This window comes from Agelaius tricolor, unplaced genomic scaffold (genome assembly GCF_023055355.1).
Source record: "Agelaius tricolor isolate 1412-34295 unplaced genomic scaffold, bAgeTri1.0.p SCAF_5, whole genome shotgun sequence".
Classification (NCBI taxonomy): domain Eukaryota; kingdom Metazoa; phylum Chordata; class Aves; order Passeriformes; family Icteridae; genus Agelaius; species Agelaius tricolor.
The window spans coordinates 16,632,378-16,650,134 of NW_027269265.1; the positions used below are offsets into that span (position 1 = coordinate 16,632,378).

The following is a 17,757-nucleotide window of genomic DNA, read 5'->3' on the forward strand; positions in this document are numbered from 1 at the left end:
TTGGTGTCTTCTAATCTTCATTGAGTTAGAATTGTGTCTTGGGTATGCTCTCCTAAGAACCTTGTGTACTTTAGGTGGATGTGAAAGGAGTAGACTTAGACAGCTAAAGTTTTGGACTGGAGGCAGCACAGCTGTCTGTCTCTCTGAAAAGAGAACATAAGGATATGAATAAAGACATTTAAATGAGGCCAGTTAGCATTGTCATAAAGTTCTTATAATGTTAACCAGCTGCTAGAGACTTGTTCTCATTCTTTTGTAGATTACATGCCTCTTATTTTGCTGAAAGTCAGTGTGCTTTATTTCTGTGTGCACACCAAACAATTATATAATAAACCAGGTCTTCAGTTTCATGTGTATACAATTATGAGAAAGCAGTAGCTTCTCAAAGAAGGCAGTTTTGGCATCCTTCATAAAGCCTGTTTTCAAGTTAAAAGTATGGAGTATGTCGAGTGAAAAATGTAAACATGTATAGATGTATGTGAAAATAGTAGGGAAGTGAAAGAGGATAGGAGAAACATGAACAAGGGAAACAGAATTAAAAACACATCTTGCAAATGGCTTGGCTGTACCATGTCAAAACAGTTGTAAAGCTGAGTAAACTCCAAAGCCCAGTGGCACACACAAATATGAGGAGAATTTTAGTGTTCCCAAAAGACAGGGACCTGTCTGGGTGGATCACTGAAAGTATTTGAATGCTATATGTTAAAACTACCTCTTTCCTTGTGCTTTTATATAAAAGTGATTTTTCTCAGTGAGAGAAATCTGATGGTTCTGATCCTTTTATGACTGAAGTAACTTTCTGATTGATCCTGGGACTGTGTACAAAAAGCAACTGCTTATTAAATAGCTGATAATACTGCATTCTGATTGTACTTACTCCTATCTACTATGCTTTCTTTGTTTTATTGTGTTTTTCAGGTCTGATAACTGCACTGGATTGCTGATTGAAGTCCCCTCTAAATTGTAACACTGGAAACAATGGCAACAGAATGTATAAAAACCTGCTGTAAATTGTGTTTCTGCGTGGACAAGGAAAAAAATGATTGTGAGTTCTGACATAATGAGGGTTTAATAAATGTTTTGCTGCATTAGTAATGAGATGTCCCATTAATAGAATTACTGTGTTACCCCTGATAAAATTGATTTCTCTTACAACATCCAAAATTCTTTCCATAACTCCACTTGGAGATTGAAGCCATGCTTGTTAATATTATGAATTGGAACTGAGAAATAACAGTTGTCTCAAGTCTGCTCTTTGCAGTCTAGAATACTGTCCAAAAAAGCCAGCTTTGTTACCCAAGGTTGTGTAAAGGTCTTCTATATTTCAAACTCTGAGAATTTGATTGCTTTTTGGTTTTTTTTAACTCTGGGTATTTTAAACTCTTTTAGGTTTTTGTTTGGTGTCTTATTTGTTTGAAGAACTCATCTATGCTACAAGTGTAGCTCTTGTGCAAATTCACTTAAGAAGAAGGTAGCTATAAATATAGAAGCTTGGGCAAAAAAGAGTTTGGATCAGTACAGGTGTCAGGAGGATGAATATCTTTTCATGGTGCTAGTCCTGAATGTTGTAAAACTGAATACTAGCAGCTGTTAAGTAAAGTATCAAGCAGAGATACTATTAAATAAAAGAGATCTGTTCTTCGTAGTATTGTTAAAAAATTAATGCACATGTGCACTGTCTGTCTTGCTCTTTATTTTTAGCAGTTTCCATGGTGCAGGAATCTGAAGCAGTAGCTGCAAGCAAGCCAACTATTGTAGAGCAGCCTCCATTGTCTTCTGTGTCAGTGAAGCGTCAAGTTGGGTGTTCTGAGGATTATTTGCTTTCTAAACTGCCCCTGGATGGTCAGGAGGTACCATTTGTGGTCCCTCCATTCAGAATGGCTTATGTACAGCCAAAGAACCTTCCTAGTATCTCACATGCTGGAGGGATTAAAGGTAAAATACAGACAGTATTACTGAAATTGTTGTTTAGCTTCTGCTGCACCTTGAATGTTGTTAAGTATTCCTACTGAAAACATGTTTGCAGAACTTTGCTAGAAGCCTGGTCTTGTTTCAAAGAATCAGAGATTATGCTGAGTTGGAAGGGACACACAAGGATCATCGAATCCAGCTCCTGGCCCTGCACAGGACACCCCATGAGTCACGCCAGGTGCCTGAGAGCATTGTCCAAACCCTTGAGCTCTGTCAGGCTGCTGCTGCTGTGACTGCATCCCTGGGGAGAATGGGGAGCTTGTTTCTTTTCTCTCTGGACACCCAGAGAGGTTTTGGGAAGTATGTCATCCAACTATTAATCTCTGTGATGTTGTATGAATAAAACTGAATGGGATGATTGCACACCAGTGCTCATATTCAAAAGTACTGGAAGATGCTTAAAAGAAATGGAATCTTTAGAAAGAATTTATTGAATTTAGTGGAGACAAGGAAAGACCTAACATATGCTCGGTATCCATATCTCTCAAGTAAAAGGAGGAGGGTGTTCTGGCTTTCATGGTATGTTTTAACATACTAACACATCTTCCTTTTCAGATTTTGCCAATAGATGGCAGATGCTACTATCTGGCAGAATTCTTTGTCCCTATTATTTCCTGGCCCTTTTGCTGTTTTTTTGGAGGCCAGGGGGCACAGATCCCCTGTTACAAGGTTTCATATGATGTTATATCTTTTCTGCATCACAACAATCTTGTACTTCATCCTCTGTTACTCCCATACTCAAACTGCCAAAATGAGGTACATGCAATTTAGACACAGTGGCATTTAAAAAGAATAGGATTCTGTCCTACTAGTGTGAGTTACAGAGCATATGCTACTGTTAGGCTTTTAGTCCTGCCAGGAGATGGAGAGAATTAGGTAAGGGGAAATTTTGGCACAGAGATATACCTGAACAGTTGTTTTCTCTAGGACTGCTTTGCCTCAAGGACATGATAAGCTGGTGATATGTTCTTAGCCCCATGTGACTTTATTTCCTTTCTGAAGGTGAAAAGCCTAATAACTGAAAGAAGGCAATCATATGTTGCATAACAACTAATGCAGTACTACCTAACTTTTTTGTATTTGTGGGGTTTTATTCCCACCCTTCCCTCTTCTTCTCCCTAGGTCCCTGCTGTTGCTTCTTTCCTGCTCCTGCAGGGCTATTACCAGACTTCTTCCCCACCCACTGCTGCATGTACCACTGGCACCATAGCCAAGCTAAGTCAGTACAGACTGGCCATTCTGTGCCCCATCTTCTAGTGGGCTTCATTTGGCAGGTCAGCAGCCATTAACAGGCAGCTGAAGGGTTGGAGGTAGAACATGTGAGGCCCCCTCATCTCGGAGCCTGATCTCCCCAGGTGCCTGCTGTTTCAGTAGCTAGTTCTTGTAAGTTTGTGGTTGGATATGCTATGGAAAAGCAGGACATGCTCCTGATTATCCCCTTTGCTACTGGCTCTGCCTTGCTTAGTCTAATCTCATCCTCAAGATACAGTACAGAGAAGTTCATCAAGGACTCTGAGGCATGGATGTTCTCCAGAGAGAAGGAAGATGTGTCTAACAGCCTTTAGATGAATGTTTTCCTTGTTCATGCTGTTCTTACACAATCTTAACAGTCAGTGACTTGTCTACATTGAGAATTCTGCTTCCTGATAATTTCTGAGGGACCTGATGTACAGAGTGGTCCTTTAGGCTGCAAGCTGTTAGATCTTCTGGCAGGATGACCTGACTTTTGAGCAAATATTTTAAATTTTTGAACAAATAATTGAAAAGTGACTCTTATGTCAAGTAGGCAACTTTCATTTCTCTTTCCAAATATAAATACTAATTTTTTTAAGTACAGCTTTAAGCTCCATAAAGTTGTGCTTAAAAATGCAATGTTTACTTTTTAGGGAGATTTACTAAATAGAGTGAAGTGTGCTGTTGTTCTTTTTTCACATTAGCCAAAGCACCAGCATACTCAAAAAATGTATTCAGAGTACTTTTTTCTTAGACTGTTGTTAAATATCTGTAGAAGTCCCAAGTGCTGCTCTCAGTTCCTCACCGTTTTCTGTGCATGTCTGGCCATTTTCCTTCAGTGAAACAGGACTTGCTCAGTGTTAGCTCTTGGCAACCCTTCTGAAACCAATTAAGTTCTGGCAGCCTTTCTCTTCAGTGCTCACTGCAGTGTGTCTCATGCTCTTACAGAAGTAAGCTAGCAGGAAGAAGTGCTCCTGGTCTGGAACATTGGATTTTCCATCATCTGCTGTGTAGCAATTCTTTGTGGCCTCACTTTTAGTGTTCATCCTGATTTACATCATGCTCAAGCCCATTTTTATCACTGCCCATGTTCCATCTCAGTGTTTAAGTTCTTACTTTACTAACACATGCAGGAGAGGACTCTTGAGCAGTGGTAGTTTGCCTCTTATGGTGCAAGATACCTGCAGAACTGAAGGTACTTTATTGTGGGATAAAGAACTTTTTAAGAGATAGGTTGAAGTCCAGGGAGGTGAAGAGAAAGGAGCAAATATCAGAGTTTGGCAGAATCCAGGTCATCCCATTCTCTAATGTGCTGTTACATATGGCTTCTTTCAGTCCAGACAGTAAAGAACACTACAGCAGTGTTCTTCACTGTTTTGCTGACTGAGGCATGCATGTTTTTTCTGAAATTATTATGAGCTGAGTAAAGGGGTGGGATTCAAGCAGTCTCAGATATGTCTACTTATGCCTCAGCCCACAATTCAAGTAATTTTGGACCAGTGATTTCACCATGGACAGACTTGCCATGGAAAGTAGATGAGGAGACTGCAGTCACAAGATGCATTATCTTTCCATACAAGATCTTCCTGAAGGTCTGGGGGTCCATTAGTTCAGTCAGAACATGCTGGGAGTAGGTAACTAAATAATTTGGAGGTTTTCTATACACAGAGTGCTACTTTTCCTATTAACTTCTGTTTTGCTTTCTGTCTTTGGAACCTTCTCTATTTAACTACTTGGGCATTTACTGCAAAACCCCAAGAGAGGGTATGCATAGTTTTTTATGGCAAATTTAATTCCAGTGTTTGCTCACAAACTATGGAAACCTGACATAATGTGAATGTGTGTTTTCTTTTTCCTTTTTTTTATCCCCTTTACCCAGAGTAGATAATTCTGAAATATTTTGTCCTTTGCCCTTTAGGCACTCTGCCTGCCTTAGGAAGCCAGGCAGCATGTGTTATGTCTGGAACTCTTGCATTTGCTGTTTGTTGTGCCTCACAGAGTCAGCCAGAGCCTCGTTTGGCGAGCGGAAGGCAGAGCTGCACGGCGCGTACCAGTGGCCCAGCTGTGACATCTACAACCCCTTCTATCTGGAGCATCGCGTCTCACCTGATCTCATCAGGCGCTGCCAAGCAAAAGCAGATAGCAGGAAATTGTATGGCTCAGGTGAGAAGGACCACACCCTTGCTTCTCTGCCTTCCTCCCCTTTTCAGGGTTTTTAGGTAAGAGGAATAAAAGCCAATAGTCTACAGAAGACTTGTTTGGTTATCGCAGATCTCAAGCTGGTTGGTGTGCTACAGACACTCCTTGGTTGGTGAATCAATCTGCAGAGCCAGCTCTGCTTAATTTTCAGCTGCACTGTTACTTCTTGTCTTTTAGGGGCTTAACAAGGCTTGTATGCATCACACAAAGGTAGAGAAATTGGCAATGTGAGATACTGTAGCTGCCTCTGATCCAGACCAGGATGCAGTACTGGAGATTTCAGCTACCAGTAAGAGGAGTGAGGGAGATGGAAAAAGGAAGCCAGGCAGTATGTTGGGTAGGAGGAGTGCCTGAGGAGTACATATATGGGGAGAGGAGAAAGCACCAAAAAACCTTCAGGAGTAGATGATAAGAACAGGTGCAAAATGGAGCATGATGCTATATGCTGACTTTTTTTGTCGTGAGCTTTTGAAGCTACAGCAACGTCCCCATTTCTCAGTGTGCAAGAATGAGGGAGGGCTGCAAGATAGTAAAAGTTTAGATAGAAAGTGTTTGGCTACCCAGGTAAAAATTATCTTCTGTGCTGTTCATTGGTGTATGTGTCCTGTAGTGAATGCTGTTCAGACAAGTAAACAACTAGTTGTTGCTTGTGATTGCTAAGGCAAATGCATTCAGAAAACTCCAACTCTCCAGGAAAGGTACACACTCTCTGTCAAATTGGAAGCTTGCATTTTTAAAGATGTTTTATTTAGAATGGCATAGCATTCTTGTTTTCAGGTGGGGGAAAATGTCTCAGTCTGTGTTCTGTTTTAAAAGAATTCTGAATCACCATAGAGACTACATGAAAAGACTATTCCATATATTTTTTTAAGAGAACAGAACACATGTAGAGTTTTAGCAGCTGTTAACACATATGGTTTTACCAGGCTTTGTAAGCATCTATGGTGGGAGCCAAATGGGTTTTATTAAACTGTCTTGAGCATCTTCCTTCAGTCCATCATCTCTTTTTCCATTTTTCCTCAAGCAAAGAGAACACTTTACTAGTTTTGTCTTAGTAAGTTTAAACAAAAGAAAGGTTTTTCTAGTGTGTCTAGAGTACAGTTCTAAAATTTTTCCTCCAGAGTTTTTTGACAGCTGTTTCAGAACTTAGATCTTCATACATCTATAAATGATTAAAACAAAACTCTAAACCTAGTTTGTCACAACTCTAAACCTAGTTTGCTTGAGTGCTGTGATATTTTTCATGTGTGTGGGTTCAGAACTACAGAATGTATTTATTTGGAAAGTACAAAATGAAATTCTTGAATTTTAATGTGAAAATTCTTGAATTTTAATGTGAAGCCCCTTCTCTTCTTCTTAAAAGAAAAACAAACTCCACACAAACAAACTGGAAAGTAAACTCATTAATGATTTTCCAAAATTCTACCTATTACTGGTAAACAACATATTTTTATGATTAAAATCTTTCTGCTTTTTAATATTCTACAGACAGCTTTCTGTATAAAAATTGACTTTTTTTTTCATTAAAAAATTAATTTTTTGAAAAAGACACTATCTCTTCACCCCTGCCCCATCTCCATCTTCCTGAAAAAATTATTAGATAACAGCAGATCATACTGCCTTTAAACCATTTTGTTCATTTGTAATCTGTAAGATTGAACAGATGATATCCAGCAGTTTGTGAAAGTTATTCTTAGTTAGGTTTTTTTCCCCTAGCAGTGGTGCTGATGTGATTTTTATTGTTCTTTTTGTCTTATTAGTTAGTGATTTAAGAGCCAGTGCTCTGGCTGGACCCCTGGATGTGAGCCGTTCGATGTTTGATCTGAGGAGCCCCCCTCACCGGTTCATCAAGGTGAGTTCCCCTTGGAGCCAGGGTTACACTGAGAAGTCTGTCTGTCCCCACTGCATTGCTTCCAGATTAAACACTGGAGGGCATTGCACTGTACACTGGGAGGACTGGAGGGAAAATTTCAACATCTTGACCAACTTCAAGAGGCTTTTTCCTGGTGCCTCCTCTGACATTTGCTGTTCTGGCCCAGAGGGGCTGTTGAGAAACCCAAGTAGGCAGTTAGGCAGGACAGGACAGACAGCATGTCATGGTTCATCATCTTGTGGTTTCTCCCATCAGTTGAACAGTGGAACAGTGGAAGTTTCCACTGACACAAAACACTGTGTTTATTTATTTCTTCTATAATAATCATGTCTTACATAGCAATGGAGTTGTGTATATATTCATGAGCAAAAAAGTCTGCTGGTCAAATGGGTCCTCTATTAGCTCGTTGCATCAAAATAGTAATTGCATTCTACTGGATCAAGAAACTAGTAGGGAGTGAGGCAATTATTTGAAATGGAATATTTAGTTTTCATCATATCTTGTCTGATGGTATAATCTCTGGGTTTTGCATCTGTTGCTCTGAATTGATTCCTTTTTTCCTGTCCCCAGAGATATGATTCAGTCTCCAGTGTACCTAGCAGTTCTTCTTCCAGGAAGGATTCACAAGGCAGTAACAGGAGTCTGGGTAATGTTTTGTTTGTTTACCTTTTAATGAAATATTTCCCTTTGCATATGACTATTTCTACTCTGCTGTTGTTGTTTTTGTTTGGTTTGGGTTTTTTTTGAGATGAATCTGACTAGGAGATCAGCTGGAGATGACCTGGCAATTTAAAATTAAGAATTTTGGACTTGCACTGTCCTGTTGTTTGGAGATTGAGCAGATGAGACTTTGAAAAGTTCTCATGCTTTTGAGAAATTCATTCCTGGATTTACTACCTGAGTGAGCTATGAAATCACAGACACCTTGTTAGGATGGAATGCAGCACCAGGTCTAGTCCTTTTTCATGTATCAGTATTTTTCTGTGTGAGGTGCCTGAAGTCCAATATCCATATTACACTGGTAATTAGACAAGAATATTGCATGCAAACCCAGTATCCTTATTTCTGAAAGAATGCTTAAGAAGTGGAGATACAGCAAAATAAACTCTCAAAAACTAATCAAGTCCCCACAGAAGTCACCCTGCTATAAGTCAAAGTTTGACCCAGTCTCCTTCTAAAAGAAGACTGAGGCAATGACCTGGTTCCAGTCATGACAGAGAAATGCTGGATATTAAATGGCTCTTCTGACTTGGAGACAGCATAATAGTAATATGTTTACTAGACTGGAATTGAAATTTGAGGAACAAGACCGATTTATAAACTTAGCAGTGAAAGAGATTAAGGAAAGTGATAGGATATAAATGTGTTCTGGGTGTCTCAGGAATGTGGTTTTTTTTCTTTCTTAAAGTTGTTTGAGTATAACACAAGTTATTAAGTTCAGTAGAGATAACCCAGGCACATGGTATGATTCTTGGTGTAGTCTCCTCTGCAGGGCCAAGAAGTTGGACTTCTGTGATCCTTAAAGATCCCTTCCAACTCAGGATATTCTATGATTACATTATTCTGTTCCATGAAATGTGAAGGCCTTTAGCCATGCAGAAGGTCAGGTTACTGGACTTGGTGGATATTTTGTCCTTGAAATGTAGGTGTTAAAATATTTCAAACTTATTTTGAGAGAAGTTTGCAAAGATAAGCAGTTCACTTACTAATGAGTTCCCTTATTTCTGGAGTGAATTTTAAGATACTGCATTACTTTTAAAAATATTCATTGGCTTTCTTCCATAGATACTATTACATTATCAGGTGATGAACGAGACTTTGGAAGACTGAATGTGAAGTTGTGTTATGTTTCTTCTGTAGAGCAGATTTGGATCACAGTTTTACACGTAAGCAAATATAAATAAGTCAGTTATTTGTTCAAATAATGACTATTCAATAAAAATTTGTCTCTATATTACTTTAATAAATACTTTTAGGAAAAAAATAAATTATTTATAAATGTTAATATAAACAAAGTTCAGTTAAATGTAATACTAGGCTTCAAAGCATCTTCCTCCCCTTTATTTTTTTTTCTGTTGCAGTCTCTGTTCTGCTGCAGTCAATAAGAAGAAATAGTATATATCTCCTTATGTTACTACACATATGTGAACATATGTTCAAGTTGTGAAGTGAGGAACTACTCAGCACATATTAGAAAGCCAAGCTGCTCATAGGCTGGTCCTGCTATGGTCATTTTCCTATGAAAATCTGAAGGCAGTAAATGGGAGCAACTGTGGAGGCACCATTTAAGTGACTTCTGTGATTCTATGACTTTAAATCTAGCAGTTCCTTCAGGGCAGAACCCTAACAGAACTTTGAGGACACGTAGCTTCTTGAGGCTTTTTTGTCAGTAAATGTGATACTGTTATGGTGGTTGTATATACTTCCAGAACTGTGAATAATTTTCAGGCAAGGGAACTTTGAGTAGACAGAAACCTTGTAAGTACATCGAATGCTAAGTCTTGCATTGTCTAAACTGACTTTTTTCAATGTTGCAGTGCAAGGACCTGAGCTGGCCTTCTAGCTGTGGGGAAAATCCTCGTATCTGTGTCAAGGGAATTCTCACACTGCCCAAGCCAGTGCATTTCAAATCTTCTGCCAAGGAGGCCTGCAATGTAAGTAGAGGCATGCAAAATACTGACATATTTTTTTCCCACAAAAAATAAATGTGACAGATAAATGGATTTTTAAAATAGACCAAACATCCACTCCTGTGCCATATTTGGTGTGGTAACTGCCCAGGTGTGTTTTACTTCTCCCAACTTCTCAAAATCTTATTAAAAGCCTTATTCCACTTCCTCCCCCTATATCCTGCCTTGCGTTGTACTCTTCTCTCACAAGCTGGCAGGACAGATTTGCTCATAGGGCACTGAACCATGAGCTGCTGGCCGTGGCACCTCCCTGGTGGGGGACCAGAGGAAGGCTGGGCATACCTGTAGGTGCACACTCATCCCAGGGAAGGGAGCTGAGGTACTGCCTCTCATTTGGCAGGAGACAATTTCACACTTTGTCTCTACAGAAAATAGTAAAAATTGGTCATATGGGACAAGATTCCTGATAGTGGCAGTAAAGGAATATTAAGGGGATGGAAAGCAAAGTAACATAAATCTCCCATAATGTGAGCCAAAGGTGAAAGAAAACAAAATTAGCTGGAGAGACTGTATCAAAAAGTTAGAGAATCTGTTATCACAATGTGTGTGTGCTGTTGTAAAGCTCCAGAAGAGATGGCCACAACTTGTTATGGTAGTGAAAAATAATCCAAAACTTCAGCCCTGCCAGGGTGTGACAACACAGGGGTGAGTGTGTGGATTTTGCACTCTAAAAGCACACTTTTCCATGGCAACCCAAAGTGGCAGTCAGGAAAAGTGGCTATAGAGCCAGGATGCCTTGGTTTCTAAATTTTGGGCTCAGTGGAATTCTCTTAAAATGATAATGTTACTCATCTGTTTTTCTTTCTAGGACATTGAATTTATGGAAACTTTTGTTTTTGCCATTAAACTGCAAAGCCTGCAGGCTGTCAGATTGGTATTTAAAATCCAGACACAGACTCCCAGGAAAAAAACGATTGGAGAATGTTCCTTGGCACTGCGGGAGCTGAGCTCACAGGAGTCCAGTCATTGGCTGGATATATCTCCTCCTTCCAAAGCACCTGTAAGTGCCAATACTGTGAAAGTATCTTCTTATCTCTCCTGGAAGGGGTTGCTGGATATGAAAGTAAAATAATTCTGTAGTAAAAACTAGAGGAGTTCTCTTTTTTTCCCCCTTTACTCTACTTCCTTGGAGAAAGGCATTTTGATGGGGAAAAAATGCAGACTTTTGAACTCTGCACATAGCTGTTCTGGTCATAAACTGATTTTTCTAGGATGTTTCTAGGAAAAGAGCTAGAGCAAGCTCCCACACCATGGCTCACAGCTTGAGGGAGGGACATTCTGGGGAAATGTTCAGCAAAGAACACCGAGTAATTGTCTTTTCTGACCAAAAAAACATCAGAAGATCCTTAGGACTCACAGCAAGAGCTCAGAGCAAATGGAACTGCTTTTGTTAGGGAAGAAAAGTGCTAAGATCTTCAGTGGCCTGAAACTGCAGAGACAGCCATATATTTAATGTTCAGATTGCATGCTGTGAAGTAATAATTCAGACAGTTCATTTCCATTAGTGTAATAAGAAGCAGGTGGTTTTCACAGTGGGATTTCCTTTCCCCCTACCCTGACTTTGTTTGTTTCTTTTATAGATTGTGTCTAGACATTTGTATTTTTAACAAATTAAACTTGAATTAGCAATTCAAAAGCAAATTTTATTTAAGTGTGTCTGAGTAATATGGATGATACTCTTGATTTCTAACATAAGTTACACTTGACATTTTTTAGTTCTAATGTGAATAACCATATTGCTTCAAAAGCAGTAAGATAAAGTGACAGAGGGAGCTGGTATCCAAGAGCCCTCCAGACACTCTGGGATTCATCCCTGTAGTACCCTGTGAGGCAGCAAACCCTAACCTCTCTGCCAATAGAAAGCCAAATCTCAGAGTTGACAAAGTGGCTTCCTCACAGGGTTACAGAGAAATTTTGTGGCTGAGCTACAAAGAGAATTTGGCTCCCTTTGATGAACTGGGGCCTGACTTTATCTAACCTGTTGCTCTCTTGCTTCATGCATTTTGGTTCATTAAAGTGCATTAAAACTTGAAGGCAACAAAAACTCGCAGAGTCCACTTAAATGAAGGCTGTCAGGAAAGGTGGGTCTCCATTGGCCTTTTCCTGCTGCTCTTACAGTGTTCTGAGGACATTACAGTGTGACAGGAGAGCAAAGAGGATGACTCACTGCAACTTTGATACTGGCACAAATTCTAAAAAGCCCCCCAAGAATCAGACTGGAGGTCTTGATGCATACACTGCGTGTGTTGCAGTGGTGTATGTGTGTGGGCATGTAAAACATGAGTACTTTCACAGCACAGGAAACTACACAGTACACAGTCACCCTAAGCACTCATGACATTAAGTGACAGGGCCTTCTATCAATGGAAACCATTGCTTACATTTCCATATTGCAAAATTCAAAAGTGTGGGAAGATTTTTGTGTCAGTGGAGCTTATGTTCTCTCACTTCCACACCCAGATTTAGTAAAGTTGCAAGGGCGTGTCTGGTTTCCCCTGTATGTGTCTGCTCTTACCACTGCAGAATCTGTACCAGGTAAAAACTGAGGTGATTGGCCAGTATCCCTGGCTGCAGCCCACAAGGGCCACATGTGGCACGAGGCACCACACATAAGCAGCTCATCAGTGGAGCACATGTACTGCAGCTATGACAAGTGCAAGATGCACTTACTGTGCATCTGCAGGTTCTGTATGCAACACATGCTTATATTTCTGTCCAGGAAATCCCAGATAGAAATGTGGGAGCCCAACATATGACAAAATTCCTGTGTTTCCTGAGTTTATAAGCAACTTAATCCAGATGTTATGGCAACATTCTTCTGCTTGTAGGTGTGCCGTGCAGAACTTCAAATAGGAACTTGTTTTCAAGCAATAAACAGAAGGATACAATTACAGATTCTTGAAGCACAAAACCTTCCTGTTTCATCTACACCACTGTCTTCAAGTAAGTTAATCAGCTATTTCATGCCTCCTCTCTGAAAGCATTTGTAACAGGTAAATTGCTGCTCAAATGGGTTGGCAATTCTTAACATTCTTTACGAACCTCAGACTAACACATTGTGTGGTAGATTTCCATTGCCAAGGCTTGTTTCCCCAGATGTCTTACTTGATTACATTTTGTTTAGTTTGAAGATGTGTGTTTATGTATTTTGGAAGATTTTTATCCCAGTATTAATCCTGACATACAAGAGCATTAGCTTGCACTTGCTGTTTGGATACTGTGTTAATCAGTCCAATATTACTGAACGTATTCTGTTTATGTGACTGGTCAGGAAAGCTATTGTAGAGTTCTTTTGGCCAGCCTTTTGAGAAATTGATGCAATTTGAAGCATACATATGGACCTTGTTGGTTCCTTTTTGGGTGTGTTGTGAGTAACCCTTTGTGTGTTATGCCTTTTTCCTTCCCTTTTGTGCTAGATTTCTTTGTGAAAGTTGGAATGTTTAGTACAGAAGGGATCATCTATAAAAAGAAGACTCGCCTTCTGAAGTCCACTAATGGCCAAGTGAAGTGGGGAGAAATGATGGTTTTTCCAGTTAGCCAAGCAGAACAAGGAATTAGCTTTCTCATCAAGCTCTACAGCAAAAGTTCAGTGAGAAGAAAACACTTCCTAGGACAGGTTGGTTTCTGCTAAACAGCCCAATACCCTTTACTTAAAATCCAGTTCCACAGGTTCCTTGATATGAATTTTAAAATACTTTAAATGAGGTGGCATATAACAAAATATTAAATATTTCTAAACTCTTCTTTATCCAAGCAAAAATGGTGCTGGGCTCTTAAACATGCACTAGCATGAGAATGGGACACTGATTTTTCTTTCAAAAAGAAATCCTGAAGTCAGTTTTGTGTGGAGTATTACTATGTGACAGGTGCCTTCCAAGAGATACAGGATCTCCTGGTAAAGAAAAACAGCACCCACAGGAGCTCCATAAGCTACAAGGTCCTGTACTGTAGCATCTCTTTGAATGCATTTGTGTGATCAAATTTATTTAACCACCATAAAACTTAGTAGTCTGATCTCATTATTCTCTCAATCCTCTTCCCCTGCTTGTTCTAATTTACCATCATCCTGCACTTTATGTCTCTCTTCTTCTTGATATAGTGAGCCATAGCTGTTCATAATGCTCTGTGCTTTTCTTTACCCAGGTAAATGCAGTAACACAATTTTAATAAATGCATAAATTGATAATATAGACTTGATTTTGAGACCCCAACTGTAACATCCCATGTCAGATGGAGGACAGTGCTGTCCTTAGGTAAAAAAAATGGTGCTGTCCTATTCTGGTGATGTTTTTTGTGCCTGCTGAAGACATGCAGCTACAGGAGATGCTCATGTGCTATAAGATATAGAAATCAGCAAGAGTTACGTGAATTTCCTCCATTTTTTGTAGCCTCATGTTGCACATGTCCCATCTTCCTGTTGGTGGAATTAGATTTGAAATAGGAAAAAAAAATTGTTCTTCTTAGCTGTACTGTCTTGGAGGGGGGGGAAATAACTGAGTATGATTTTTCAGTCATCTAGCAATATGTGAGGTAATGTCAATCTGATGAGTTACATTTCATTGTGGATCTTATTTTTAGGAGGAGGAAAACTTGTGCTCCTCAGAGGCTTTTTGGAAAAGGTTGTTTCAGCTCATGAAGGCAGACATTGCCACATAACACATGAAGACATAAAATATGGCTCAGGGGAAAATGTACTTTGAGCAATTGGCTGGGTAGCTGGAAAAAAATGAATATAGCTGTATCTATTAACTTAATTCTTCAGAGAATGGTGTTTAATTGGATGCTGTTCTAAGCAGACAATACATAGATTAGGCTGCTTTTACAGGCATGTCTTTAATCATGAGCAAGATGTACATTGAATCTCTGTGGATGAAACATCAGCTGTCTACGGTATTCTGGAAGACATTATTCTCACTTCTTGAGGACTCATGCCACAGCACTATAGGCTAAATGTACTTCATGGTCAAGGTTTCTCAGAAGTCTTAAAAGGACTCATTCTTGGAAGACTTGAGGAAATAGAGTCCTGTAAATAACGTTACCTACTTACATAAGCAGCATTCTTTTGGCAATGGAGGCTGGTGATAATGTTAAGGGGGAAATTTTCCACTTGTACTTCATTTCCTCATTTAATGGCCACTATCCACTAACTTGAGTACCGAGAAGAAACGGACTCTAACTACGTGACTATGTGTGGTATGGGCATGTTAGTAACCTCTGTGGAATGCAGGTTTGGCCCTGGCTGTGGGAGTGTGCTGTTGGAAATGCTCATGAAAGCGCTGGACAGCTCGTGCCGGATGCTGCCTGGCCTGGAGCCAGCTGTGTCTGACACACAGAGCCGCCACCGGCCCGCGGAGCCCCTGACCCCAGCATGAGCATTTGAGTGCAGCAAGGAATGCTCCACTTAAAACATCTTATTAAGTACTGAAACATTATTATATACTGGGTTCTCTAAACTATTTTAGAGGCTAAATTTAAACACAGACTCCAGCTGAAAGCCAAAATGTTAGTACTAGCAAAGCTGTATTTGTTGCTGTTATCCTTTGGTCCCAGTCTATACATTGTATCTTGTCCTACACTTCCATGGTATTTATTTGGAACTAGTAAATGCTAGGTTTTGTTATATCAGGTAAACTAATTTTTTTTTTTTCCTTAATGCAGATCTGGTTAAGTTCTGATAGCAGCAACAGTGAAGCAGTAGAGCAGTGGAAAGATACCATTGCAAATCCTGAAAAAGTTGTTGTTAAATGGTACAGCATTGGCCCATCTTGAAGACTGGAGATGAAATTCAGAACTGATTTTTCTACAGAAATTCATATGCTATCTAAAATACTATAAATTAAAAATAAAGATATTGTCTGTGCAAGTTCTTCAGAAGTTCTGCACTGCATCATGCCTCTGTGGAAACAGAAAATTCAGTTTCACCAAGAGAAATACTGGCTAAATACTACTAAAAAGAAGACTTGGGAATCGGAAAAAGTGCTCATTTGATTTCACAAAATCCATCTTGAAAAAAAGATGTTTGCCCCTTTTGGATTTCCTAAAAGCACAGAAATTCAATTTTGGAGAGAAGCAGCTTAAATCAACTCTGTTTCACTAGCCACTGACATCATGCTCATCTGCAGTGTTGTCTTTGGCAGACTCCAAACCAGGGAATGGATCATGTCAGTGCCTTGATTCTGGGTACCTGTGAGCATCTGGGCTTGTTGACACCATTGGATCAGGATAAGATGTGCCTGAGCAATTGGGGAAGCTGTGGCAGCAGGAGAAGGCATAAAGGGAAGTACACAATAAGGCAGCACCCATGGGCTTTTCTGATCTCCATTTTGGATGAAGGGTTGCTCAGAAGGCTGTAGCTTGAGCTTGCCCCATCCTTTTCTCAAAACAGAGAGATGGAAAGATAAAAGTTCCTCTGCCTTAGTGATCTTTACAAGAGGGGCCCTCCAGACTTGCTCTGTTTGGGTAAATTCTGGCTGGAATCAATGGAGTAGTACAAAGAGGCAATGACCCTGCCCAGGATCAGAGCCAGTATTTGTAGATTGCTTTTTATATAAAATACTTATATGTAAACCACTTCCTATCTAGTCAACACACTCTAGCATTTGCTTACATTGCCAAAACACAGGCTATCATGTACGAAGGCATAAGCAAAAATTTATTGACTTAGGTGCTTTTTGATATTAATTAAAATGCAGTGCTGCAAGGATTCAGACTTTTTTAAAGGATGGGCTGCTACTGCAGAAATATTTGTTACATGTCTAGGATGCTAAAAAATTATGTTTGGGAGTATATTTTTATTACTTGTTTCTAGTAAGAAGACATAAACATTTTTATTGCAAATTGTATTTTTCCAACAAAATGCTAAGATTATATTTTCTATTAGTTTCTATATTTTCAGGTGTTTATTCACAGTTATTTTTAAGGGGGGAAAATACTAAGTGTATAAATGATAATGTATAAATCTAAAAGCGCGGATCTCTTAGCACTACTTCAACTACCGGATTAAAAACCACATATTTAATTGACTCCACTGCTTACATGTGTACTGTTGGCTGTCTGGACTGTACAAATGTGTATGTTGGTATAGATGCTGAATAAATCTACCTTTCTTCATAACTGGGATTTAATTCCACCATCTGGCAGGAACTAGAGTGGCAGTGAGAGCACTCACTGCTGGGAGGTACATGGGGAGCAGAGAAAATGCTGTAACAGGAAAGCACATCCTCTTCAGGCATACAGCTCAGAGCATCTTTACTTCCAGTTTTTTGTCTTTGAGTATCAGGAAAAAATGGAATTGCTTACAAGTATTTTTTTCATCAGTTGATAATTGCAATGTTGGAAACTTCAACCATCCACTTTGTTGTTGTTGAAATGTAATATTTTCGAAACAGAAGGATTTTTACAGACTCGTACATACTCTGCTTTTCAACCAGTCATTATAAAAGAACTGGAAAAAGGTTTTGCATGTTACTTGGAGAACAAACATTGGTTCTAGCTCTTACTCTTTGCAAAGCTCCCAGTAGGCCCAGAGGATCTTGACTGACACTGATAATTTCCAGCCAGTTAAAACAGTCAGGAGGAGCCTGGCCTGCTGGGAAAAATGAAAAAAAGGAAGGGAGCTGAATTGATATTTTGGAGTGTCTTTATTTGAATACAGGGATCTTTTTTATTCATTGTGGCTGAACATTTTATTCATTGTGGCAATAAACAAAAGTGCAAACTAACTGTTTCCTGATGCAGAATGCTGTTCTGTTTAAAAGGGAGGACAGGGAATTTCCCAGTGTTTTGTAGACT

The 17,757-nt window shown here is 39.5% G+C and overlaps 1 protein-coding gene across 1 annotated transcript in view; it reads left to right on the plus strand.

Annotated features, from left to right (window-relative positions):
* TC2N (tandem C2 domains, nuclear) overlaps window positions 1-17,079 on the plus strand; it is a 29,888-nt gene extending 12,809 nt beyond the window's left edge. The window contains exons 2-12 of the mRNA XM_071426601.1: window positions 919-1,045; window positions 1,702-1,935; window positions 5,203-5,367; window positions 7,164-7,255; window positions 7,847-7,922; window positions 9,062-9,162; window positions 9,814-9,930; window positions 10,775-10,966; window positions 12,795-12,909; window positions 13,383-13,582; window positions 15,625-17,079. Coding sequence (XP_071282702.1) covers window positions 979-1,045; window positions 1,702-1,935; window positions 5,203-5,367; window positions 7,164-7,255; window positions 7,847-7,922; window positions 9,062-9,162; window positions 9,814-9,930; window positions 10,775-10,966; window positions 12,795-12,909; window positions 13,383-13,582; window positions 15,625-15,735 — 1,470 coding nt within the window. The 5' untranslated portion in view covers window positions 919-978 and the 3' untranslated portion in view covers window positions 15,736-17,079. The remainder of the gene's footprint in view (window positions 1-918; window positions 1,046-1,701; window positions 1,936-5,202; window positions 5,368-7,163; window positions 7,256-7,846; window positions 7,923-9,061; window positions 9,163-9,813; window positions 9,931-10,774; window positions 10,967-12,794; window positions 12,910-13,382; window positions 13,583-15,624) is intronic.
* The last annotated feature ends 678 nt before the right edge of the window (window positions 17,080-17,757 follow it).